The sequence below is a fragment of the Notamacropus eugenii genome, chromosome 5 (assembly GCF_028372415.1).
Source record: "Notamacropus eugenii isolate mMacEug1 chromosome 5, mMacEug1.pri_v2, whole genome shotgun sequence".
Lineage (NCBI taxonomy): Eukaryota > Metazoa > Chordata > Mammalia > Diprotodontia > Macropodidae > Notamacropus > Notamacropus eugenii.
Genome location: NC_092876.1, coordinates 383,083,730 through 383,095,858, shown reverse-complemented (window position 1 = coordinate 383,095,858; position 12,129 = coordinate 383,083,730). Strand labels below are relative to the sequence as shown.

General features: G+C 36.3%; 1 protein-coding gene across 6 annotated transcripts in view; it reads left to right on the top strand.

Annotated features, from left to right (window-relative positions):
* The window catches only part of SHROOM2 (shroom family member 2), a 240,094-nt gene that overhangs the window by 140,058 nt on the left and 87,907 nt on the right, over window positions 1-12,129 (top strand). For all 6 annotated transcript variants that reach the window (XM_072614409.1, XM_072614406.1, XM_072614405.1 and 3 more), the window contains one exon: window positions 1,196-1,318. Coding sequence is in view for 5 of the 6 variants with exons in the window: in XM_072614406.1 (XP_072470507.1) it covers window positions 1,196-1,318 (123 nt within the window). In the remaining variant the exon portion in view is untranslated. The remainder of the gene's footprint in view (window positions 1-1,195; window positions 1,319-12,129) is intronic.

Sequence of the window (12,129 nt, the reverse complement as noted above, 5' to 3'; positions counted from 1 at the left end):
GACTCAGTCGTGCATTTTGTGTTTGTTTTTAAATCTTTTTCTCCTTGTGTCATAGTTACCCAGCTTAATGTCCTTCAGAAATTAAAAGGATAATTTGTTCTCCATAGCTTATCAGCTAAGATGAAGTTGAGATCTTTGCCTTTCATTGGGCCAGGCAGGGCTTCCATGGGAATAATTTATCCACAGGGAGGTGGGCAAAAATATGATCTCTTTCCAGAGTGAAGTTTTTTTAGTCTATTCATTAAGTTGCTAAGGTCCTTAGAAAATTCTAGAAGAATTCTTCAGTTGAAGAACATGAAAATGGAATAAGTTAAATGTGTGTTCTTATGGGGAGAAGCTGTCCCTTCTTAAGTAAATTTGTCTTATTTTTTGTAGTTAGGGCGTCACCAGGATCTTTCTACATGGAGTATTTCACATTACACCTGGAGAATTTTATCTAAAAGAATCAACCAAATGTGAGATGGTTCTGTTGGGTGAAAGTCAAACTAAGCCAGGAAACGGTTTTGGTCATTTTTCAATTTATCTTATTCTCAAGGCTTTGTTTGCGGTTTTATTATTCTCAGAACTTTCTCCTTCTACCTAGATTATCATAGATAACCACATCAATTCATTCATTCATTCATTCATTCATTCATTCATTCATTCATTCTCCATACATTAAAATTATATTCTATGGAAAGCACTATGACAAATACAAATGTAATTAAAACATGGTTTCTTCTTTAAAGCACTTTTTGCTGATAGCATCTTGCAGTCACTTCCCTCAAAGATTCTTGTCAGTAGATATTAAAGAACATAAATCCTTTTATCTAACCCATATGAAAACTAGCTGGCTAAAGTATAGACTAAAATATACTCAGCTCCTGTCCCTAAGAAAGACTTAAGGATACCCTCACAGTTGTCCTGAAGAAGATGAAACTATTTGCTGTGTCAATAAGTACTGAAGAAAATCAACAAAACTCATGTCTTGAGGCTTATGAATGTCTTATTCATGCTGAAATAAATTTGTAGTTTGAAAAAATTTAAAAAGAATAAGTATCTTGTCACTCAGATATTTTTCTAAGCACTTGAGTGACTCGTAAATTATAGAAATTTATTATTAGCTTTTGAACTTGTCCAGAGTATGTTATCTTAGAACTAGTTTAATTGAACCACATTCGTTTTTTGTCTCAAACTATTGCCTGTTCTTTTCCAGGAGGAATGATGTAGGCTGTAGACCTCATTCGTGGCATGCCACCAAGTTCACAGAGAGCCATCCTGAGAACGTTTCCTCTCAGTCCAATGTCTGTACTTCTTGGCACTCTCGGTACCATGCAAGGTAAAGTGTTCCCTCCTACCCTTCATCCCTATGTTGTGTGTGTGTGTCTGTAAAATTATATATAATAAATATGTATAATTTTTTGTGTTGTGTTTAATAGTTACAAACAATATTGAATATTTCTCATTCTAAAATAATTCTGATAAGGTATTTAACATGATGAGCTGTAGGTTTAATTGCATTCATACCGTGAGTCAAAAAGTCTTTCTGTTTATTATTATTTTAAGACCCTTAATAGTTTTGTTCATTATCTTTTTTTCCTTCTTTTTAAGGAAAACAAGTTAAGAATACTAGTAATACCATCCTTTTTAAGACTTTTAAGCTATTGACTTTGTAATAGCCTACCTCCCTGTTCCATATATATGCTAGGTGAATGTTGGACTTCAAAGTTAAAAGTTCTAGCAAGACAAGTGTTATTCTGATGCAAAGGAGGTCTGTTGACAAAGTTAGGGAAAGTGCATATTAAATGATTTAGAACCAGAAATTGCTGCCATAACGGGAGCATAGTGTCCATATCAGTGCTTTCTAATTCTCTCTTTAGCCACAGCTATATTACTGCTTTGTCACTTGTAATGTATTTGACAAGCTTCAGGAGTGGGGAGGAGCCAGATTCCATCCCTTCACTACTTACTATCTATATTACCTAGAGGAAGTCACTTATTCTATGTGGGCCTCAGCACATTCACCTTTAAAATGAGGGCTTTGGATTAGATAACCTCTAATATTCCTTTAACGTCTAGATCTATGATCCTGTAGGTGGAAGTTAAGATCAGTATGTTTCAATCATACCTACGTATCACTAGTTCATAACTATCTTAAAACCGTTGAAGTGGCATAAATACTATTGCTTAATTACCTTTGATAGGATCACCGTGCAGTTTAGGTCATAATTTTACAAACTGAGAAACTTGATTTTCAGTCTGACTGGGGTTGGTCAGATTCTAAACGAGAGGAGAGAGAAACGAATTCCCTCTAACTGAAATCATAACTTTATTTTAAATCGTCTTATTCTGTAATTTGTTAATGTACACTCGAAGAGCTGAGTGGCAGCATGATGTACTTGTTGCGGGCTGGCTTTGCAGTCAAAAGGACACGGGGTCAAGTCCTGACTTATACCGCGGAGTGGCCATGGGCATATCATTTGACCCCAGTGACCCAGGCAAAACTCTACTGTCTGGGTCCGTGGAGGGTGTTTCCACACTTGAAGAACCTCGTACTGATGAAATTACAAGTCTGAACCATTGCCTCCCCACCAACCCTCTGAAAAAAGGGAGATCTAGTCAATATAAAAAGTTATACAGGAAACTAAATCACAGGTTAAATTATTTACTCAGGCATTAGAACTGGAGCAAAAGCAGCTTGGTACAGAAGGAAGAGCATGGGCCTTGGAGTTAAGAGAAATTGGGTTCAAATTCCATCTCTAGCACTACTGTCTGTGCGACTTTGGCAAGTCGTACCTCCTTGGGCCTTAGTTTCCATATCTGTAAAATAAGAATAATTGGACTAGATAACTTCTGAGGTCCTTTTTAGCTTTAGATCTATGATGTTATCTGTTGAATATTATTGTAGATATGACATGGTAGTACAGTGAATTATTCTTTATACATTTTTGTCTAGATAGTACAGTTCCTTAGTATTAAAACAGCCTTTTTCTTAGTAGGTGCTAGGGACTCACTGAAATTCCTGCTATTCAACTTGTATGTTTTAATATTCACAGAAATACTGAATGCCAGAGCTGGGAGAAGGTATAAGATCACCTAGCCCAGCTCTCTCATTTTACAGATGAGGTAACTAAAGACCAGAGGAGAAGTGACTTTCCCAAGTTTGCAGAGATAGTAAGTGGCAGAACCTAGGATAGGATTCCAGGTCCCCCTGATTCCAAATCTAGTGCTCTTTCCAGTGTGCCACAGGGCATTTCAACCAAACCTGAAGTAGCATGATCTCAAGTTCCTTCACCATCCTGGTCAGTCTCTTCTGCACTCTCTAGTTTGTCGGTGTTTTTCCTAAAATGTGGCACCCAAAACTAAACACAGTACTAAAAAGCTGAATTTATTCTTGCAGATTACATCTCTCTGCAGCTTAAGGTTGCATTACCTTGTTTTGACTGCCCTACAATTGTTGACTTTTGAGGAGTTTTTGTTTCAACAAAACCGCAAGGTCTTTTTCAGACAAAGTTCTATGTAGCCATGCCTTCTGACAGAGAGATCTTTTGAACCCAAATAGATATGATTTTGCGTTTATGCCTATTAAGTTTTATCTTCTGAGAGATTTGGTCTACAGATGTATTTGGATCCTACCACTCCTTACACTGAATCCTTTGAAGTTTATTCTCTTTAAATCTAGGATTCATATGAGATTATTCATACCTTTCCTTTCCTCTATCACAAATTCTATGGAGTGGTTACTTTCCCCTAAGGTTCCCATCATTGATATTTCACTAACTGGTTCTTCATTGGTCATAATTCCTTTGTTGATCAAAAGCAAAATAGCATATTACTTTCTTCCCTTTTTGAAAAATGAAATAAATTATCATTGCGTGAAATGAAGAAAATATTAGTTATTCTGCTTTTGAGAGTGAGAGGAGAAGGGGAAGGAAAAGTATGTGTCCAGATAACTGACTCCACTCTCGTTACTATTATATACCTCCATGCTAGGTTTTGTGATCTTTTCCCTGAATTCACCATCTCTTTCTTCTTTCTGTCCAGGTGGTCTGTAGTATACTCTAGTGAATATGTTGCTTTCCCCTAGGTTTCCCTCCTCTGGTACCTACGTTTCTTCTTGATATATAATTCTTTGTGGGGTCTTTTTTGGGTTGTGATTCTTAACTTTTTTATATAAATGTTTCAAACCAGTCATGTATGGCATTTTCTTTTTAAATTTTGAGTTCTAGATTCTCCCCTCACCTCATCCATTCAAGAGGCAAACATGTTTGATATCAATTATACATGTGATATCATGCAAGATGTATTTCCATATTAGCCATATTGCAAATCAAAGCAAAAAAAAAATAAAGAACATGAGAAAATTATACTTCCTCTTGTACTCAGAGTTCATCACTTCTCTCTCAAGAGGTAGGATAGTATTTTTTCTTCATGATTCGTTTGGAATCTCAGATCATTGTATTGATCAAAGTAGCCAAATCTTTTATAGCTGATCATTAAAACATTGCTGTCACTGCTGTGCACAATGATCTCCCAGTTCTCATTTTTCTCTGCATCAGTTCAATATAAGTCTGGCCATGTTTTTCTGAAATAACCCCCTTTATCATTTCTTATAGCACCATAGTACTCCACAATTATGTGCCTCAGCTTATTCAACCATTCCCCAATTGATGACCATCCCCTCAGTTTCCAGTTCTTTGCCACCACAAAAAAGAGCTGCTACAAATATTTTTGTACATATAGATCCTTTTCCTTTTTCTTTGATCTCTTTGGGGTACAGACTTAGTAGTACTGTTCTTTATTCACGGTTTAATAGTCCTTTAGGCATAGTTCCATATTGTTCTCCAGAATGATGGGACCAATTTACTACTCCACCAATAATTCATTAATGTACATATTTTCCCTCATCACCTCCAGCATTTGTTATTTCTGATAGGTGTGAGGGTGATACCTCAGAATTGTTTTAATTTGCCTTTCTCTAATCAGTAGTGATTTAGAACAGTTTTTTGTATAACTACATAGCTTTGATTTCTTCTTCTGAAAGCTATTTAATATTTCACCATTTATCAATAGGGAAATGGCTCTTTTATAAATTTGACTCAGTTCTCTATCAGAGAAACTTGATGTAATTTTAAAACATCAATATATCAATTAAACATTTAATTATTAATTATTAATCAATTACCAATAATTAGTGATTAATTAGAATTAATTATATAATTAAAATTAATTATTAATTATTTAAGTGTTTGAATATTACTTCATTGTCTGTGATAACTTTTAGGAAAAAAATGTTGTTTGCCTCATTTTCTCTTTTTTAGTTCTATTTTTTGCTTTTATGTTGTCTGAGATCATGGTTGCTACTCCTTTTTTTACTTCGGCTAAAGTCTAATATATAAATGTAATATAATATAAATATAATAATATAATGTATAAAGTATAATAGATTCTGCTATAGCCCTTTATTTTAACTCTGTATATGTCTTTTTGTTTCAAGTGTGTCTTCCGCATATTGTTGGATCAGCTTACTAATCCATTCTGCTGTCTGCTTCTGTTTTATGGGTTAGCTTATCCCATTGACATCCACAGTTATGATTACTGTTTGTGTATTTTCCCCTACCCTGTTTTCTTCTCTTTATCCTTCTCTTTCTCTCTTTTTATCCTGTCCCTTCTCCAACGTCTGACCACTGCCTCCTCTAGGGACAGTCAGGTAGTGCAACACATAGAGCACTACAGTCAGGAAGATCTGAATTCAGATCCAGCCTCGGATTCACTAGCTGTGTGTCCCTGGACAAGTCATTTGACTACAGTTTGCCTCAGTTCTTCATGTGTAAAATGGAGACACACTGAAGAAGGAAATGAAAAACCACTCCAATATCTTTGCCAAGAAAACCCCATGGGCCAAGTTCATGGGGTCATGTAGAACTGGACACAACTGAACAACACTGCCTCTCTTAATATACCCTCTTACCATGTGGTCCCTTTCTTTTAGCCCTTTCTCTTATTTCCTTATGGGGTTCAAGAATTTTCTATACCCCAGTGAGTGAGTGAGTGAGTGAGTGAGTGTGTGTGTGCGTGTGTGTGTATTCCTTCTTTGAACAAATTCCAATGAGAGTGAGGTTCAGGCATTGCCCACCACCCCAACATTTTCCCTCCGTTATAAAAACTCTTATGTACCTCTTCCATGTAAGAAAACTTTCCCCCCTCTCCTTGTGCATCCCTCTTTCTCACTCCTTCATATTTTTTTTTTGGTTTTATTTTGGAGATCATCCCAAAATAATCAACTCACACCTATGCCCTCTATCCATATAGACTCATTCTAACTGTTTTAACAGTGATAAAGTTCTTAGGCGTTACATATATCATCTTCACCTATAGGAATATATAGTTTAATTTTATTGACTCCCTCATAAATACTCTTTCATGTTTACTTTTTTATGATTCTCTTGATTCCTCTGATTGAATGTCATTTTCTATTCAGCTTTGGTCTTTTTTTTTTATCAGGAATGCTCTTTCATTAAATGCCCATTTACCCCCTCACTCCTCAAAGGATTATGCTCAGTATTGTTGGGTAGGTGATTCTTGGTTGTGATCCTTGTTCCTTTTCCTTCCTGGTTTCCTGTTTCTGGAATATCATATTCCAGGCCCTCTGCTCCTTTAATGTGGGAGCTGTGAAATTTGGTGCAATCTGGACTGTGACTTCACAGTATTTGAATGGTTTCTCTCTAACTGCTTTCAATATTTTCTCCTTGATGTGAGAGCTCTGGAATTTCACTGCAGTATTCCTGGGAGTTTTCATTTTGGAATCTCAGGAGGTGATTGGTAGATTCTTTCAATGTCTGTTTTATCCTCTGGATCTAAGATAGAAAGGCAGGTTTTTTAAAAAAAATTTCTTGGAAGATGGAGGCTCTTTTTTTGATCATGGCTTTAATAATTTTTAAATCATCACTTCTAGATCTGTTTTCTAGGTCAGTTGTTTTTCCAGTAGGATATTTCATATTTTCTTCAATTTTCATTCATTCATCTGTTTTATTGTTTCTAAAAGTCTCATGGACTCAATAGGTTCCACTTGCCCAATTCTGATTTTTAAAGAACTGTTTTCTTCAGTGAGTTTTTTTACTTCTTTTTTCCTTTTGGCCAGTTCTCCTTTTTAAGGAGTTCTTTTCCATTTGGCCTATTATGCTTTTAAAATTCTTTTCTTGAGTGAATTTCTGTGCCTCTTTTACCATTAGACCAATTTTGTTTTCTTTTAAGGTATTATTTTCTTTGGTATTTTTTTGTGCCTCTATTACCAAACTGTTAATTCTCTTGTTATAATTTTCTTTTATGACTCATCCCTTTCCCCAATTTTTCCCCTTTCTCTCTCTCTCTCTGTCTCTCTGTCTCTCCTTGTCCCCTCTCCAAAATTCTTGCTGGGCTTGGGTCCAATTACCCTTTTTCTTTGAGGCTTTGCTTGTAGCTGTTTTCACATTGTTATCTTCTAGATTTATGTCTTGGTCTTCCCTACTACTGTAGTAGTTTATTGTGGTCAGATTTTTTTTGGTGGTGTGTGTATTCTTTTTCCCAGCCCATTTCTTTACTTGAACTTTATGTTAAAGTTGGACATTTGCTCATTTGCAGTGGGGAGGCACTGAGGTGTCTGCAAGTTTTTGGTGCTTCCACAGTAGTGTTATCTTAGAAGATGTATGGTCACTGCTGTCCTGGTCTCCACTCCGGTCTTTACCCAGGAAGGGCCTCTGCTTCCTTACAGCCGCAAGTACTAGTGCTCCTCTTGACCTTGGAGCTGTGCCCACGTCCTCTGTTCTCTTGCAGATGCAAGTGCTAGCTCTCCTGTTGGCCTTGGAACTGTTTCCAGGGCCCCTTCTCTGTTGTGACTGACCACAAACACTGCTCTCTGTCCTGGAAGTACAATTGCAGACTGCTTATGGGCAGTAGAATTTCTAATCAGTATCAGTTACATGCAATGCCAGCAAAGAGTCTCCTGTAATCTCTTTTTGCCCATTTGTACGTCTCCCCCTTAGTGTCTCTAGGTTGAGAGCTCCTGAAGTTGCTGCAGGTATTGTAGGGCTACCTACATCAGTGGTGCTCTTGCCCATACTCTGGACCTATGTCCATCCTGGGGTTACAGACCTCCCTTCAGATCTCCTAATTGTCCTAGCCTGCATAAATATCTCCCTCTGACCTTTTGCTGGCTCTCTGACTCCAAAATTTGATTTTAGGCATTATTTTTAGAGTTGTTTGAAGAGGAATGTTGGAAGAGTTGGGAGTCTGGTTCCTGGGCTGTACTCCAAGATTTTGGCTCCGTGTTTAATATGTAATTCTAGGATAAGCCCAATCCTCCTTTTTGATTCTCTTGTTGAATAATGTACCCATCTCCAGAGCCACGTTCCAAGCATGGGATCCTTTCCCAATAAGTCTCAAACCATAACATCATTTATGAGGTCAATTTTGCCTTCTTGCATTAGGAGCTGTAGTTTGTCCTCCTTATACATGTGTTTTATATGTCTGTAGATACACATCTGATGCAGTGTTTTATTGCTGGTTCCTTACCTGGATTTTATCTCCTTTGAATTGATGGGCATTCTTACTATGTTTTTCTTTCTACATGGCATTTGTTCTTTATAGTTTCTTAGTCAGTGTATATACTTTGACTATTTTTCCCCCTTCCTCTTCTTTTTCCCATCTACTGACATTTTTGATTATATCTTCAAGAGACTGGAAAAATTCATTTTTACCTCCCCTAGCTAGGTACATTCTATTCCTGGCCAAGAGCCCATCATTCCAAAATTTTAAGCTGTAATTCAGAAATTCAAATCCTATTCTCAGATGTAATCATTTCACCCAGGCATTCATTTTCCAAATCAACCTATTTTCTTCTGACGCCCTTGCTTTCCAGCAAGAGAAGCAGCACAGAAAAACATACTTCTTGAGCTTCTGAGCTTTTCAATTTATTACCCAAGACTTCATAATCATGGGTAATGTTTTTTAGATTACTTTTGGCAGCATCATTTGTACCTTGGTAAATCACCAAAAGTACAAAGGAGTCATGAATTTTGACAAGTGTTTGGAGGTTCTTTGTCATATTCCTGAGGCATGGAGTCTTCTCCATTATTAGGGCTGCCTCTAACCCTTTACAAGTCATCTCCTCCTTCTGATTCTTACTAGATGTAATCTTACCTGGTGGCACCTGTTAATTCACTTCATTATTTCCTGGACTACCAGCAACTGCTACTTTCTTAAAGGATCTATCAGCTTCCTCTGTTGTATAGCTTCAAGTATTCTATGATTATATATTAATTTTATTTTAAGAAGATATTATTTTATGACTTGATTTCCAAATATCCTCTTTAGAATCTGCAGACTCTTCATACTGGAGAACAAAGCTTTTATTGTTTACCTATTGGGTATATGATGTAGTAGTAGTACTAGTAGTAGTACTAGTAGTACTAGTAGTACTAGTAGTAGTAGTGCTAGTAGCCGTCTGATTTCAATAGCTGCCTAAAATAGCTTTCCTTTTCTTCGTTGAAAATACACATCTACTCTCCATTCTTCAGAGTGTTTCTGTGAGGTCAATGAAAGGTAGATCAAATACATGTTATTACATATTTAAGATGCAATGAGAGAAGATAACGTTTACAACTCCAGGCTCTTTGAAAATATATACAAATTCTCAAAGGAGCATTATAGCTTGAATAAAAAGACGATCAGATGATTTTCCATTTCATTAGTAAAATTACTTAAAGTAACCCAATCTCCATTACAACTCATTTTGCAGTTTTTCAATTAGGGGAACTAGTGTGTATCTACTTTTATATTAAATCATGGTTGCTATTATTTATATGTTAGCTTTGTCTGGAAATTTCTCAGAATTGCATCAGGGATACAGGGTTGGAAGAAGAAGGGATGGTGTTTCATTTCTAACAAATACAGTTTTTTTTCCTCAAAATAAAATGTTAAAAAAATTTAAATGATGCATTAACTCCTTTGGATCATTTACCTGGTAGTTTTCTCTATATTTTTTCATCTGGTAATATATTTTGGCCTTCTTGACATGAACCTGTGAGCCTGAATTTCCCTGTGTAAAAAGTGATAGAATCACAGGTTTATTTTTTTATAGACTGTTTTTAATAGACTGTTGAGTCCTATAAGAAAGACTCAAAATTACTAGGGATAAAAATATTTCAACCCTGAGAGTGGAGAGGTTCCTGTGAACCTCAGGAAGTAGTGATTTACCTGTTCCTGGAGATCTTCCATTGTAGGCTTGATAAACTACTTATTTGAACTTGTTACCAAGAAGTTTCATGCCCTAGGTAAGGGTAGTACTAATTGACTTAAGAACTTCCTTCCAAGCCTAAGATTCTCAGAGTATACATTAGAGATGCTTCTGGATAATACTTGTATCTTTATAACATTACTTATTGTTTTAAATAAATAATTTTGAGTCATCTCAATTATAAAATGATATCCAGAATTTTATCATGTAACCATTATTACATATATCAAACTCCATTAGTTATAGAATATCCAGAACATATGGGTGTACCCATATTTCACTTCTCTTTTTACAAAAATTTGTTTTTGCTTATTTTTCCCCAGTTACATGTAAAACCAATTTTTAACATTCATTTCTAAAACTTTGCATTCCAGATTATCTCCCTTCTTCCCTCTCTATCTCCCCTCGTTGAGAAGGCAAGCAATTCAATACAGGTTATACATGTGTGGTGATGCAAAACATTTCCATGAGAGTGATACTGTGAAAGAAAACAGACCAAAAAAAAGTAAACAAAGAAAAATAAAGAAATTTTTAAAAGTAGCTTCAATCTGTATTCAGACACCATCAGTTCTTTCTCTGGGAATGGATAGCATTTTTCATCCTAAGTCCTTCAGAGTTGTCATGGATCAGTGTATTGCTGAGAAAAGTTATCACTTTTAAAATGGATGTTTTAGCAGTTCATAGTATGTCAAATATCCTGAACCAAAAACTAATAAGTTATGTCTACATTTATTCCCAAACTAATTTGTTAACATCATTTTGATGTAGTAATAATGGATTGAATAAAAAGACAAATCCTTTAGTTGACTATAGACATCTCAGGGCAAGTGTTGACTACTAATTAGCTCATCTTTAGGCTTAGGCTAGTTAGGCTAGTGGGACAAAAAGGTGAGAAAATACAAAGGAAACCATTTTCTTTGGTAACTGAAGCATTAGGCAGCCTGGTGTTATGCATTTGCAGTGAGAGAAAAGGGATTCTTCAAATCTTAGCTCTGCTACTTAGGTAAGCCCTTTAACCTCTGTTGCACTCAGTTTCTTCATTTGTAAATAAGGGGAATTGGACCAGATGATTTCTTCCACTTGATCAACCCTAATTAATCTCAGAAGATTTAAGTATTTTTCTCCTTTAAATCAATCAATTAATCAATCAAAAGTAAACTGGGTATGAACAAATCCATCTTTAATTTGAAAGGATTGTAAGGGCTGTGGGCCATTAGGTAAAAGCAGATGATGGCACACAAGAAGCATCTTGCATTTGGTTGAAAAGAATGAGTCAAGGTTCTTAGGTTACATATAAAAAAAGCAAATTAGTTTAGGAGCCAGTTAGTAAAGAGGTGGTGCAGGGGTGAAGAGCTCCTCAGAGGAAATTGCCCTTGGGAAAGAATGAGTTTCAACCCCTGAATACCTGGATGTCTGTGTATGCAGCAGTGCCTCAATGGCAGGATTTGCCCTGGGAGTTAAGATATTGAAGACAGATTAAATGCACCAAAGACCGACTGCTTCAGAACTCTGTAAAAGCAGTGGTTGGGCAGAGAACTACACCTATAGGAAATGTCATGAGGTCTCCATGAAGGAAGACTAAGATTTCCAGTAACCAAGAGCTCTTTGCCATGCAGTTCCCCTATGTATATACACCTTATTAGGGCAACTAGATGGTGTTATGGATAAAACATTGGGCCTGGAATCAGGAAGACTCATGTTTGTGAATTCAAATCTAGCCTCAGACTCTTAAGCTGTATTATCCTGGGCAAGTCATCTAACCTTATTTGCCTCAGTCTCCTCATCTCTAAAAATGAGGTAGAGAAGGAAATGGCAAACCACGCCAGTATCTTTGCCAGGAAAACCCCAAATTGGATCGAAGAGTTGGACACAACTGA